A 15,047-nucleotide genomic window follows, 5' to 3' on the forward strand; every position below is an offset into this window, starting at 1 on the left:
ACTAGTGTAGCTATACGTCATGTTGTCTTCAGGATAGTATGTGGGTGTATGTGAAAGCCCATGAGACAATGTAACAATCATACAAATGTGGATTAGTGGCATGAGGAGCATTGCTCATTCTTCCTCAAGTTTTTTTGCCCATTTGAGGATTTCTCAAAGTTAACCTCACGTTGCATTTTGTGTGCAACTTAAAGGTTGTTTTATTTTCACATGTATGATGTGTTCTCTATTTAGTCCTTGATTGCACATGTCAAGGCAATTGACAGCCATTATAGGTGGTATTGGTGCATACAGAGGTAGTTTGAAGACATCTCACAAAAACCATATTGCTTGTTTGCTGGAGCGAGGCATAGCTGCCCCAAGTTATGAATCTTCTATGGCCTGATGCTGGATGTTGTCTTGCTCCTTCAATAGTGACAAAATTAAACCTAAATAAAGCATATAAACTATATCAAACCGTGTGGATGATAAGCAATCATTTGCATTACCTCACAAATTACTTAATCATTATAATCTTCCCTAATGTTACCCAGTGTTAAGAATAATAAGAAGACAAGCGAAAATCACATTAGGAAAGGAGAGCAAGTCAAAAAAGTCGATAATAATCAACCTATGTGAGTAGAGCAAAACCCAGATAATTTCTGGATCATCCAGATCAGAAAGATCATTTAAAACATAAAAATTGAAAGAAATGCTTAATTAATACAGTTCTTTCCAGAATAGATATCTTATGCCAACTCCTATTAATACCTCCGAAGTAGATATTGAAGCTTTTGTGGAACTACAATTGATATAAAATGATATATCTGTGAGACACAGATATTTAAATTGTTATAAAATTTATAGAACTGGAAAATGCATTAAATGAAAGAAAGCAATTAATCCCTTAAATCAATATTTTTCAAGGAGTAGTTAACTCCAATATCCTACAGAGAACAAAGCTCAAATATCAAACCATAACAACCCACAAATTAAATGCCTCCATGCACATAAACGTCTCTTGGAAAGCTGCATTGATTCTTATACTTGTAATCAGAAGTACAAAAATAGAGAATTATATTATTTGCTAACCGTTGTGATTCAATAATTGGTAGCCGAGCAGCCAATAATTCACAAAATAGCTCCAGAATCTCATATGCAGCTAAAATGTTTTGCTCCCGTATGATGTGTTCCACCTGAAACAAAACACAAATTTTCAAATTTTTGTTGCATGTAAGCATTTGCATCTTTCCAGAAGAATTTTCCTTATCAGGGTCTAAAGGCAAAGACAATAACTGTTGGAAAGAAACAAACTTTCAGAATTTTCAGTGAAATTATGATATTCTTTGTAGGAAAAAATGCCCTTAAGGATCTCTTCTCTCTCCAATATGATCATTCAATGTTTTTTAAGTTGTAAACATACCCGAATGCGTGCAGTAGCCTCTTGTCCAGCCTGTAGAAATTGTGCAACCTCCTTCTGCATTTGTTTCAGTTGCATTTCCCTTCTGTTTTTTAGTAACTTAATACGTGCAAGACTCAACTTCAACAACGTTTTGCTATTCAGCAATAGGATAAGATTACTTGTCAGAAATAAGAATAACTGGAAAATAAAATGACTTATAAGAAGAAAGTAAATTTGTTTTCTACAGATTTCATATCAATTAAATGAAGCTTATTTCATCTCAGGGCTAATTTAATACTATTGCCAACGTTCAAGAGTATATCCTATTTGTCACTACAGTTATACTGCATCTGAAAAGCACATATAATAGTCTCAAGAAAAATGTAATTTAAACTGCTCCTTAATGTGCTTTTCTGTTTTATATATGCCATGAAGTAAACTCTAGTGATTGAAGCTTGGGTAAGTCATTTATCACTTATAATGCCATAAAATTAACAAATGTCTTGGTCTGGTGGCAGAAATTTATGGAAACATGCTAAGTCACCAGGTTCGAATTCGAATTCGAAGTTCGACAACTTTGAAATTCGAATGAAGTTCGATGAGGGAAAAATTCAAATGTATAAAATTCGAATTAAATTCACCATATGTAATTTTTAAATTGTTTTAATAAATATATGTAATATATCTATAAAATTGCCTAAATAGTTTAACATTGATAAATAGATTTGAAATCGTTACAAAAAGATGACATATTTATAAAATATAAACCATAGGAAACATATGCTAGGGCACGAACGACAGGCAAAAATTGCAGGCGAACTTCTCTTGCAGGCTGCGACTATCACGGGTCCGCGACTACTTCTCCTGCAGGCCGCGACTCACGACAGATTAAAGATGTGTTTAAAAAATATTAACAGAAGAAGAAGGCCAAAATTTTATTAAAAAAAAAAATTTTTTTTTTTTTTAAGTTCGGCAAATTTCAACGAATTTTTTTTTTTTTTTTTCAAGTTCGGCGAATTTCGAACTTCAAGGATGAAATTCGGCCGAACCTGGTGACTTAGGAAACATGTATTAAATATGGGAAAACTCCACAATTCACTAAAAAATTAAAACCCATAAAACTTTGTGATGTTTAAGATCCAGCTTCTAGTTTAACATGAGGGCCTTTCAAAACATGCTAACACCAGCCAGCTCGCTGTTGCTTTCCTTGCTCACCTTTGGGATAGAGGGTCGATAGCTACTTACCAGATCATGAGGCAAAGCACCTGGTAGGATTGTTGGCTCCGCAATTGTATCTATATGCTATATCATCAACAATGGATGTTATCTTCAGTTTAGATGAGTGAGTTTTTCTTCTCCCACAAAAAGGTTCACTACACATTTGCACATACATACATGCAACTGTACAGAAGAACATAGCAAGAGTATTTCTCTACAGACGTGGCAGTACACTTCTTGGCATCATAACTTTTGCACATGCATCTCACTTTAACATAAAGGGATTCTAAGCACATTTCTTGAGGAGCACAATTGTATAAACATACCCACCCTGCTTTGCATTGAATCCAGGGATGTGTTGTGACCATTTCACACATCGCCCCATTAGAATGGGGACCCCCTCTTTTTGCCTTAGGTTTTGTTTTCTCTTTGCTTGTTTTCTCTCTGCTTTTAGGGTTTTGAGTGAGTGAGTAGTCTGCCTGGGCTGGCTAGATTAGGGCTAAACCTTGGAAGCTCATTTTAGGGTTTCTTTCAAGCTAAGTCTAGTCTTGTTTGGGAAGTTGTTAGTCATCTGCCTAAAACTTCAAGATCGCCAGAATGAAACATGCCTTTCAGGGGAGTCAAGTTGGTTAGGTCAGGGGCAGGGTGAATAGGTCTCATGTCAGGTTAGGTCTAGATTGAAAGAGGGTTTTGCTTGTCAGGGTCCTGTTTGTTTACCTATCTAAGTCAGTTGAGCTGAGCTAGTGAGGATAAGGAATTGGGTTGATCAAGCTAGATGAAGGATGAAGCAAATTAAGGTAATATCTAACCTGGAAATGTCAAATTTGCTCCTGACCCTTCCAAAGGGTCCAGGGCAAAAATCATTGTAAACCTCTTTTCTCCTCATTTTTGACTAAGTGATGATTTCTAAAAGGCATGATTGGAGGTGAATTGATATATTCTTGCCTGGAGAGGGATTTGATTGATTTTGAAGAGCAAGATGATGCCAGAAAGAGGATTTTCGCTCCTGACCCTTCCAAAGGGTCCAGAGCGAATTTCATCCTAAATACTATTTCTTGCTTTGAGTAGACTTGTAATCCTGTTCCTAGCCTAGAAAATGATCTAACTTTGCCTTGTGAGATGGTTTCAAACTTGAAGACTGAGCAATTTGGCCTGGAATGAAGATTTCACTCCTGACCCGTCCAGAGGGTCCAAAGCGAAAATCTTATAAGAGCTTATTTTTCACTAACTTTGGCTAACTTTTCATGTGCAGGATCTCTTGGAATGAAGATTGGACATCATTTGATACATTTGAAGATTTGGAAGCATGCAAAATGAAGATTTTTGGACAAGAAAGGTGAATTTCGCTCCTGACCCTTCCAAAGGGTCCAAAGCGAAATTCTCAATAGCTCCCATGTTGCAATGAAAAAGGTCAAGTTTTGGGCATGAGTGAAACAAGAACAACTCCCTTTTGCCTCCTGAAGAAGTTTCAACTTTGAAGAATGAAGGATTCTGGCCAGGAAAGGCAATTTCGCTCCTGACCCTTCCAAAGGGTCCAGAGCGAAACTCCTTATAAACCCATTTTTTTAGCCTTTCTTGGATATGAAATCCTATTCCTAGCACAGTGAAAGGTGAAATCTCGCTTAGCAAAGAAGTTTCAAGGTGGAAAATGAAGGATTTTGGTCAAAATGGTGAAAATCGCTCCTGACCCTTCCAAAGGGTCCAGAGCGAATTTTCTCAAAAACACTTTTTGCTATCAAATTTTGCTAAGTCAAGTAGGGGATAAGATGAAACATAGAAGGAATTGCCCCTGGGATTAAGTTGAGATCGGAAGAAATCGTCAAAAGGTGAAGGAATTGAGCCCAAAGGTGAATTTCGCTCCTGACCATTCCAGAGGGTCCAGAGCGAAATTCCTAAAAACACCTGTTTTCTTGCAAGGACAAGGCAACTTTTTAGATTTTATGGCTTGAATGGGTGTGAGAAGGTATGTTTTGCCCTTTGAAGATAATTGAGATAGTCAAGAGGAAGCAACCAAGTCTAGAAAATGATTTTCGCTCCTGACCCTTCCAGAGGGTCCAGGGCGAAAATCCTAAAACCTATCCTTTCTTCCAAAGATTGGACTAGACCAAGCTTAGACATGGGTTTGAGAAGACTTTTGAATTGCCTTGGAGTGAAATTGGATTGTTAAGAATGAAAATTTTAAAGCCAAGAGGGAAATTCGCTCCTAACCGTTCCAAAGGGTCCAGAGCAAAATTTCCAATTCCTCCTATTTTCCTTGCATTTCAAGATGAAATTTTGGTTTTCAGGACTTAAAGGGGAGTAAGGCATGATGTTCTATGCCTTGGAAGTAATTTGAAGTTGAAAAGCATGAAGAAATTGTCCTAAAACCAAGAAATCGCTCCTGACCCTTCCAAAGGGTCCAGGGCGAAAATCATAAAACCAACATGTTCCTTTCAAAGTTGTGCTAAGGCAAGGATATACCAAGGAAGAAAAGACCTTTAAGACCACTAATGAGTAAATGTTTGTTTCAAAGTTGATGATTCTAGGTCGGAGAGGAAAAATCGCTCCTGACCCCTCCAGAGGGTCCAGGGTGAAAATCTAAAAATCCCCTATTTTACCTTGCAAGAACAAGCCAAACTTGGGTGGAGTGAATAAGGAAGACCATTGCCTAGCTTTTAGTGAAAGATTCAAGAAAAGTTGATGAAGGAGTAAACCTAAGGAAGAAAAATCGCTCCTGACCCTTCCAGAGGGTCCAGGGCGAAAAACCCTAAAATTACCTTTTTCCTCCTGATTTGAGTGAAACTAAGCCTGGAATTCAATGAAAGAGCCTATTTGGAATGCCTTGAAGAGGTTTTGGACCTTCAAAAATGAGAATTTTGAGATCAGGAGAGAATTTCGCTCCTGACCCTTCCAAAGGGTCTAGGGCGAAATTCCCAAAAATGCAATATTTGCTCCAAAGTTTTGATGAGCTAACCCAGTGATGGAGAGAAATAAACCTTGGAGATTGCCTTGGAGGAGGTCAACGATCAAATTAAGGTGAATTTTGACCTAATAAGCAAAAATCGCTCCTAACCCTTCTAGAGGGTCCAGGGCGAAATTTACATTTTCACTTAATTACTCATGAGAAATGATAAAAAATTGAAATGCAACAACTTGATTAGGTCAAGACACATATGAACTCACCTTCCAGGAGATTTTGGAGTCAAGAAATGAGAGATTCAGGACCAAATTGAAAAAATCGCTCCTGACCCTTCCAGAGGGTCGAGGGCGAAATCATCAGGAAGCTTCATTAAACCTCAATCAAACCTCCATATTCCTAAAATTTCACCAAATTTGCCAAATTCAAGACATTTGAGAGGTTGAATTAAATTCGCATGAATTAAAGCATTTTCAATTTAATTAATTAATTTTTAGGCCTTGAAATGATTGAAAAATCCACCTTGGAGGCATTGAATTTAATTTTAAAATTTAAAAAAAATAAAGGTGAGCGCTCAAAACATATTTACTTGCCTTTACAAGCAAGTTGGCCTCCTTGCTAGTGGTTTTTATTTTATTTTATTCCCTATTTGCCAAGTCGGCCTTGAGGGAAATTAGGGTGAGCGCCCTATATAAAGGAGGAGTGTTGTTTCAAAATTCAAATCATTCATTCATTCCTTCTAAATGCGATTTTGAGGAGCAGATTGGAGGAGCGAAATCCAGCAGATTAGAGGCGAATTTTTGCTAAGTGTTGGAGGCTAAAGAAGGTGAAGCTCTTTTGAAGGTTAATCAAGGCATAATTCATCCAAGGAGGGCCAGAAATTAAATTTTTGTCCAGCAAAATCTAATCTTCTTTCTTCCAATTTCCAAGGTTTATAGTTAAGCATTCAAGGGAAGGTATGAATAATCATTTTGAAGTTCTTATTCAAGACTTGTTTTGATTTTCATAGCATTTAAAAAAAAAAAAAGGGTCTAAGTCTTGAGAATTTGATTTCATTCATAATTAATTTGAGGAATCATGTCCTTTTCAAATTAATGTTTTGAATTATTCCCTTGGAAGTTCTTAAAAGCTATGCTTTAAGGTATGATGCTTAAAGACTAATCTTAAATTGTTTGTGTAGGCATCAAATGACGACCCCCAAAGCCGGAGGATCTACTAGTCGACAGGCTCTCATCAAGGAAGATCAGAGGAGTGACGAATTGGAGACCAGGATCGTGTCCAAGTGGAGTAATATCGGAGACACCAACTTAGGAAACTTCAATGTGAAGAAGTTTCAAGAGGCCCCCTACATTGGCAAGCCATCACCTGTTGCAAGGAAGATAATCGAGAGTGGCATCATCAAGGCGGCAGGTTTCCCTCCCGTAGTCAAGTGTCATGAGCTGATGATCGAGTGTGCCCGCCACTATGACTCACAGTCAAGGACGATTGTAACCAAAGAAGGGAACATCTTAGCCTACCTTTCAGAGGAAGCTATAGGCGAAGCTCTTCATCTTCCGGACCATAAAGACATGATTTACAAAAGCTTAGAAGGAGCAAGGTCGATCTATGAAGATGATCCTGAGTCTTGTTTGAACTTCATTAATAAGAACTGGTTGCTCAAAAGTCGGCCTCGTCTGAACAAGATTCCCAATACACCACATAGGATCGACTTTCAGGAAGAAAGACTTGATAACTTTGCTCAATTGAGTTACAGGTGCTTCTGAAGCCTTCTTCTTCGAAAAGTGGATGTTTATCTTCATACAAATGATAGTTCAAGGAAAAGGAATGCTTCATTGGGCCAGAATCATTAGCAAATCAGACGTTTAGTCATCAAGAGTAAGTCCCCTTGTGATTCTAGCAAAATCACATCATACCACAAAGAGCTTATCCACGAGTAGAGAACCTACATACAAGAACCTTGGAGTTGCCTCGACTGATCCTTCGGCGAGATCTTCAGCAGTCAGGAAACTTTGCTCAAGAGAGGATAAGGTACCTTTAGGTATTTTATTCTGTGTTCGCATGTGCATGAAAAACACATCAACAGGATGCTACATTATGTTCATCTGAATAAGTATAGAGCATGCAGCTCTTTACTCCAAATTAATATGTTATGTAATCTATTCACGTTGCGGAGTTTAAATCAATACATGCAGTTTATATTTACAATTACAGTATCCACTCTTTGTACTTATGCAATCTGTTATATCAGGCCACTCTATTAATTGGCAGCTCATTTCTACAATTTGTCTTTCTAATGTAATTGTTGTTATTTAAATGCTTCTGCATCACAGTTAGCTATCAATGCCCCAAAAGATGTGCTGTCCCCAGCAATTTTCTGGGTTTCAGATCACTTTGTTCAACAAGTTTCAAACAAACAAGTCTTAAATAAAATTGATGAATTTTGAATACCACAACATGAGTTGAACATCAGATTAAATGAATAGCATTATGCCCTTGTGTGTATTTTCGCTTCTCTTTGTTTCTCGATCAGATTGATTCCAGTACTACTTGGACTTATGGTAAGTAAGAAATATTAATAATAGTAAATACAGAACTTATGTACCAGGTGATGACATATGGTTAAAAAACGCATAAGCCAACTGAAATACATATTAGATGATCTACATACCTGGTTGCTTCACCTGCTTCCTTAAATCCATGTAACTTACAATAATATGTGCTGGTGAAGGGATAAGTAAGGTTCAGCATTCCATTTTTCCACTTGTCCTAGATAAATTTGTAACATAAAGAATCTACGACAAGAGAGTTCCACAATCCATAGTATACATAGATAGCTGTTTCTGTATCAAATTGTATACAAGATTTTTGTATCAACATTTTGGATCACACTCTATGATCCATAATCAGGATAACGAGAGCAAAAAGAATCATAATAGGTGTCAAGTTGAAGACCTGGAGTATTAAAAGAGAAGAGGGGGTGAGAAAGGACGCACACAAATTGAGGGAACAAGAAGGCCAATAATACACTGGTAAGAACAAAAATTAAAAAGAAAAAAATACAAATTGGAAATAAGGAAATGAAAAAATACTAAAAAGAAGAGAAGACAAAGAAAGAAAAAAAATGTCTTCGGACATGTAGTGTCGCAGTTAAAACACTTTGTTGGTGAAGCGGCCACCAAGGTCATTGTGCTTGCAGGCCTTGTGTCTTCGCTGGGTCGTTGTGCTCGCGGGTTTGAACAAGAAGTGTGGGGATGAGGTCCCTCGATTGTGGCCTCACCGGTTCATAGCTCCGGGTCAAAAGCGTTTCACATGGAGCCAGAGGGCGTGTCATGCTAGTGTCATCGATCACATTAAAAAGTTTACCAGGCATTATAAAAATAAAAAAATAAAAAAAAAGAAAGAAAGAATATAAAAAAATAAAATAAAAGGAAAAGGAAATGAAAAATTAATAAAAACAAATCCAAAGTACAAAGATTAATAAGAGATAAATAATAAAGGCAAACATCTAATAAAAAATACAGCAATAAAAATGAAGACAATATCATCAAATTTATACATTCATCGTTGGTGTCATTTTTTTGAGTGTGTGTGGGTGTTGTGAAATGTCTCTTGGTGTGGGTTGTGTTGTATTGTAAACAGACACACTACATTGAAAATGGGGACCCCCACTTTTTCGCTTTCTAGCTTAGTGTTTGGCTTAGTTTTTGTTTAGCTTGGCAATAGTTTTAGTCTTTTAGCCTTTTTGGGAGGATTCCATTTTGTCTTGTCAAGTCCGAGAAAAGTGCATTGAGTGACCCTGTCAGGAATTCAAGTTTTGAGTCTTGAATCTGTGAGTGACCGTCGATACTAAGAATTGAGAGAGAGATTGTGAAGAATGCAAAATAAAGATGTCAAAAGTTGCTAAATGTTGTCAAAATTGCAAAAAAATGTTGTCAAGAGTTTGAGGATTGAAATGTCAAGTGTGAAAAATGAAGAAAATTCAATACCTAGACAAGGAAATTCCTTGACAAGAAGGGGAAATAGGAAAAAAATTGTAAATTCCTCAATCAAAAGTGCAAAATTCAAATCTATTACTTATGTGAGTGTGGAATTCTAAATTAAAAAATTCAATCCTAAGTTAAAGTATGGAATTCTAAAGTTTCAACATGGATTCACAATCAAAGTTATTTTTTACTTGGAAAATCCATGGATTTCATTTAAAATTTCTTCACAACATCATTTTTGTCCATGCATACCCATGTTTGGCGCTCCACATTCCTTGTATACATGATTTTAGCGAAACTTTCCTTGGAATTACTTGTCAATGTGTTTTTAGTGCTACCTAGTCCAAGACTCATCATCTCTAGTGCCTAGGTGTCTTAGATTACCTCTTTCACATTTGCTATAATTGAAATTATTCTTTGAATTGGTTGGGGGTGTGCTCAAATAAATTGTTAAACTCATCATGAAGGCACCCTTCAATCCAAAACTATAGGTCTCATGGGACCTATAGTCCAAGCCTAACCTTTCCTAGCACCCACTTGTCCTTGCACACCTTGAAAATGTACTCTAGCTTGTCCTTAACAACCTTGAAATTGCTCCCAACCTAAGTGTCCTTGAGCATATCTAAATGCTGTCCTTGCAAGAGTCCTTATTCACCTTTCATTTGCGCCTAACCTAGTCCCTTTGTCCATGGACACATTGCATATGCGCCCTTAGCAGTCCTTGTCAAGGTTGGAATTGCACCTAGTATTATCCCTCTTCACCTCAAAAACCCACTCAAGTTGTCCTTGCCAAGCATGGAATTCCGCCCAGCATTAACAATTGTCCTTGACAGCACCTTATATGTGCCTAGCATTGTCCAAGACCACATGCAAAACCCACCATGGAGGTGTTAAGGTGATCAAGTTGGCTGGCTTGAGAGAAATTCAAGGTCTACATAAGGATTGGCCTTCTCATTTGTAAGGGTTAATAGGAGAAGAATAGAATACTAGATTTAGAGCAGAGTAGGAAAAGGAGACCAAGAATTGTTGCCAAGGCTATGTTGGAATTAACATATGATTTCATTGAAGATATGGTGGATTTTTGTGTGTTGTTTCAACATGTTGTATGGTTTCTACTTCTCAAGTTAGATTAAGATTTTTTACATGGAGTTGAATTAGTTGAATGGAAGATCTTATTGTTGACTCATGGCGAAGCCTATATGTTCATACCATTTGGAATTTGTTGATTGCAAATTGCAGTGCATGGTTAGTCTGAACTAATATTGAAAGCTTAACTCCATTTGCTCTATGCTCATTGTTCACGGTGTTGATGTGCATAACTGATATGAAAATCATTTGCTAACTCTTAGGAAATTGCACCATCTTTGTGTACTTATTTCCTCATGGCAAAGCAAAGGTTGGTTTGGTTTCACTAATTCATCAATCATTTCTTGCATTTTTAGGTCTAAGATTACATTTCCTATCCCTTTACCCCTTTTAATCTTTCTTTGGTTGAGAAGTTAAGTTAGTTTCCATGTTCCAACAAAACATAAGTCCCTTTGTGTTAACCAGCATATCACATCATATTCACTGAGTCTATCCAACATCAAAGTCGATTGTTCGCATTGCAAACCATGGGGTTGCCTCATTTAGTCATGAAGTTTAGCATTTGAGGTTTCCTTGTTCAAGAGAAGATAGAATACTTATCTTATTTTGTGTTTGAAGTGTCATAAAAAACACATCAACAGGTTGCAGGTTGATAATTCTCTCATCCCATCCTTGTGTGGTTTTGCATGAGAACGTGGTCGTGGGTTTGTAACCAATAGTCTTTTGGTTGTTCCCTCTCGCGTTGTTTCATCGTGGTGGAATTATCCCATGATCATAAGTCCTTTGTTGGTGCCACCTTAGCGTTACCTTTATGTCATGTTCCATGTGACACTTGTGTGCAGGTTGTTGTGCAAGTGCAACATATTGTTGGTGCATCTTTGGTGTTACTAATTGTTGTTAAAAAAAGAAAAGTTGTTCCATTGGGTTTTGCCTTGGTCCTTTAGACAGGGCATTACGGGATCACTTTTTTTTTCAAATTTGCAAGGTCTTGACATAGTTGTTTATTGCTTCTTGTTTACACACATATATCCTCTTGGGATTTGCACTTAATTTTGGATCATAGTTCCTTGAGTTACATAGAGTTTGGTTGCAAACTCCAAAACTTTACCAACTACAATACCTGCACAGTATACTGGATATGACTTGCTTTTGGATCAGGAAAATGTATTTTTAGATGGTGCTTGTGATATGCAGTTATATCTAGTTTTTACTTTTTAGTTTTTACAGAAATCTCCAGTTGAACTGTACTTGATAATATCTTTGTTTCAGGATTCCTAGTTTTCATTAAGAATACAATTTTCAGATTGCTATGATAGTTTTTGTTGACTGTTTCACTATTTTGTCATCTCCATTGCCAATCGTTCACTGAGCATGATGCCTCAAAAGTCACAATAATTAATCCCTAAGGGTCCAAAGGAAAAGGCTGTAACTGCTGCCCTGTAGGTTCCAACAAAAAAGGCTATTGCACTGTCAAGGATGAAAGCATAAAGGAGTAGAGATAAATATTTGAGTCAAAGGTAATTGGGATAGGAGAATAGAAGGGAGGGACTAAAGTAAAGATCCAAGCTGAGGGCTGAGGAAGAGGATACAAAGAAGGAAGTTGTTTTCCAGCACTCTGATATAATATTTTGTTGATAGTAGTCTCCTTTCATATCATGAATCTTATGTTTTTTGAATTACTAAATGTCTTTGGATAGGAGCTTTGAACAGAAAGTACATATCTAACCTAACGGGATTGCCATGTTGACAGCTCCTAAAGGGATTTGCACTAAAATTCTCCCCAAAGAGAACTGAACCACAGATCTCCATTTGGTCATTATGACCATTTGTAGATACACCATCCCATAGAGGACCATGACATGATTCCTGTTATCTATATTGACTTATAATTATGGATGGGATGCTTAACATAGAGTCAATATTGCCCTTGTTCAATGATGGAAATTAAGTGCTGCATTTTGGAAAAGTGATTTGTAAAATCGATCAATAATGTGGTTATATCAAAGGAGGGAATGGCTTTTGTTGATTAATAGGTTACATCAAACTTGACCACCGCCAAATTGGTAAGTATATGGCACTGTGTAGGTCACTCTCTATAACAGGTAGCATGATTGTATTATTAACAAGCATAGCATAAATCTGTGCACATGTATGTATGCATTCATGTATATGCATCCAAACAGAAATACAAATCAAGTGCACATGTTAGGTATAAATACATGTATCTAAGCATCGATACATGCTTGGTTTCTTATTATGGGAATAGGTTTTTGAAGGCGTATGCAGTTGCATGAGTAATGGTAAATTTTGAGGGAACAAGGGAAGAAAGCAAATGACTTGGCAAGTTGGCCTCAGGGCACTAAAGATGGTCATGAACTATGACATAATGTTCTGACACCAAAGAGGGTTACTGTCATTGCAATGTAATTATGACAATTTTATCATACTTATTACTGATCATAGCAATACATGTATCACTGCTGTCATTTTACAAGAAGTCATAAATTTGAATTTCTTAATGGTGCAGCTAATGAAGTCAAAATCCAAAGTTTAAATCCAGATGACTTTTGGGTGCAGCATGCCTGATTGCAACACTCTTCAAATTATGACCGAAACAAAAGAAAACTTTCCATAGACCAAATATAAGGCAGAGATAGAACACTGAGAGAAGAGCAAAAGCACACTTGGATAAACTCAACAGGCATTCATGGAAAAGATCCAAGTTCGAATGATCCGCAGACAAGTTTAAAATTGAAAAAATTACTCCTTCCAAAAACACCCAAGTTTGAATCCGGGAAAATAAAATTTAACAATGGTAAAATCATCGGATGGGCATCCATTGCTTTCTCAAAATCAAATGGTTTAACGACATGTTTAAAATTGAACGACTTACCGCATCCAATTATGGGTGTGACTGTGGCATACTTAAAGAGAATATACCAGGTGCAAGCTTCTGGTGAATTTGACCCCATAAATATCCATGATTGCGGCGTTTAATACAAAGGTATGCTTCCTCTTAAAGGGGGTGATTTTTGTGTGCATGTTTTCACATAATAATTAAATTTATCTCTGTAATCAGAATAAAAAATCCAAATTGTTATTATGTTCTGACCTTAATTAAATTATTATAATTCAGATAGAACGGAAGAAGGCTGCAAATCTGTTACTAAATAACTAATCACTAATCTGATCGATAAATGAGAAAGAAATCTGACCATTTGGCCCCTGGGAAGTTCTTGCCCAGCAATAAATCTAGCATTGACATTTTTGTCTTCCTTTTAACCTGCAATTATCATAGATCTGCTGCTGTGTGGAAGGATCTTATGCATTAACCAAGTGGTTAGTACTGTTGAGGAAGGAAATCTTCACCCACCTCCTACAGCATACCACTCTTTGAATAAGGTTGTACTTTTGAACTAATCAATAATCAAAGATATTTACGGGGATTTTTCAAGTCCTATAACCAATTTCAAGAGGCACATTCAGCACACAAGCCACGCTCTGGGGAAAGGATACCAAACACGAGCATCGGCAAGAGCTAGGTAAGGGTATAACGAGTGTATACGGTGTATATCTGTCTAATGACGGTTTTTGAATGGTGTTTCGTCGAGTGAATTCAGAATTCCGTTTATAAATGCAATGGTGTCTCGGTGTTATTTAAGGGTATTATTTAAGTGAATTTTTTATTTTTTTTATATATCCACTATGGTGGAATCTGGAGGTGTCCTCGCCAAAGCGAGACTACTCCCCCAGTGTGTACGACAGCTTACAAGGTAGCAACACACATAGAGTTAACACAGCCGGGGACTCGAAAAAAACTATAGAAAAAGAGAGAATAAGAGAATCAAGATTGATTAATCACAGAGAGGGTGTTTACTGGCAAGAGATAATTCTCCAAGTGTTCAGTAATATCCCATCTATTCATAGCCAATTGTAAACCTGCCTTAGAAAGTGCATATGCCACCAAATTATACTCTTTATAAACATGTACAAAGGATATATGAGCAAAGCATAATTTATCAATCAAATCTTTTTATAGGTGAAAATGAAACAGATTTTCCACCTTGTAGATCCCATTTATCCATTTGATGATGACTTCAGAATCTCCAAAGACTTGAATATTATCTAAACTTCTATCCTTTGCCAAAGTTAATAGTTTCAAAGCCATAATATTTGCAAAGTTGTTTTGAACCACTATTGTTAGGGATTCAAGATAGACTGGAGCAATAAACATAATTAAATATAATGCAAAAAATAAAGGAAAAAATAACAAATCATAATAACACAAAGCTTTAATGTGGTTCACCCAATGTGGGCTACATCCACCAAAGAAATAGTCATCCATTTCTTTTTTATTATCCAGCAAAGGGCAAATTACAATATGATGATCTAGTTGTAATACAATGCCCTCATAAAATAAGGTTGCCTTCTAGGACAAACAAAAGCGCACAAAATATCCATCGTTAGATCTATGACCTAATGA

The 15,047-nt window shown here is 36.8% G+C and overlaps 1 protein-coding gene across 3 annotated transcripts in view; it reads right to left on the reverse strand.

Annotated features, from left to right (window-relative positions):
- Positions 1-14,181, reverse strand: part of LOC131047390 (uncharacterized) — a 59,739-nt gene extending 45,558 nt beyond the window's left edge. Inside the window, exons 1-4 of one of the 3 annotated variants that reach the window (XM_057981257.2) lie at positions 13,780-13,916; positions 13,458-13,633; positions 1,403-1,535; positions 1,072-1,175 (exon numbers count right to left, since the gene is read on the reverse strand). In XM_057981257.2, coding sequence (XP_057837240.1) covers positions 1,072-1,175; positions 1,403-1,535; positions 13,458-13,462 — 242 coding nt within the window. In that variant the 5' untranslated portion in view covers positions 13,463-13,633; positions 13,780-13,916. Of the gene's footprint in view, positions 1-1,071; positions 1,176-1,402; positions 1,536-13,457; positions 13,634-13,779 lie in introns of all 3 variants that reach the window. The other 2 variants (XM_057981256.2, XM_057981258.2) reach the window with 2 other exon arrangements.
- Between the last annotated feature and the right edge of the window lie 866 nt (positions 14,182-15,047).

Source organism: Cryptomeria japonica, chromosome 2 (assembly GCF_030272615.1).
Source record: "Cryptomeria japonica chromosome 2, Sugi_1.0, whole genome shotgun sequence".
Taxonomy (NCBI): Eukaryota; Viridiplantae; Streptophyta; class Pinopsida; order Cupressales; family Cupressaceae; genus Cryptomeria; species Cryptomeria japonica.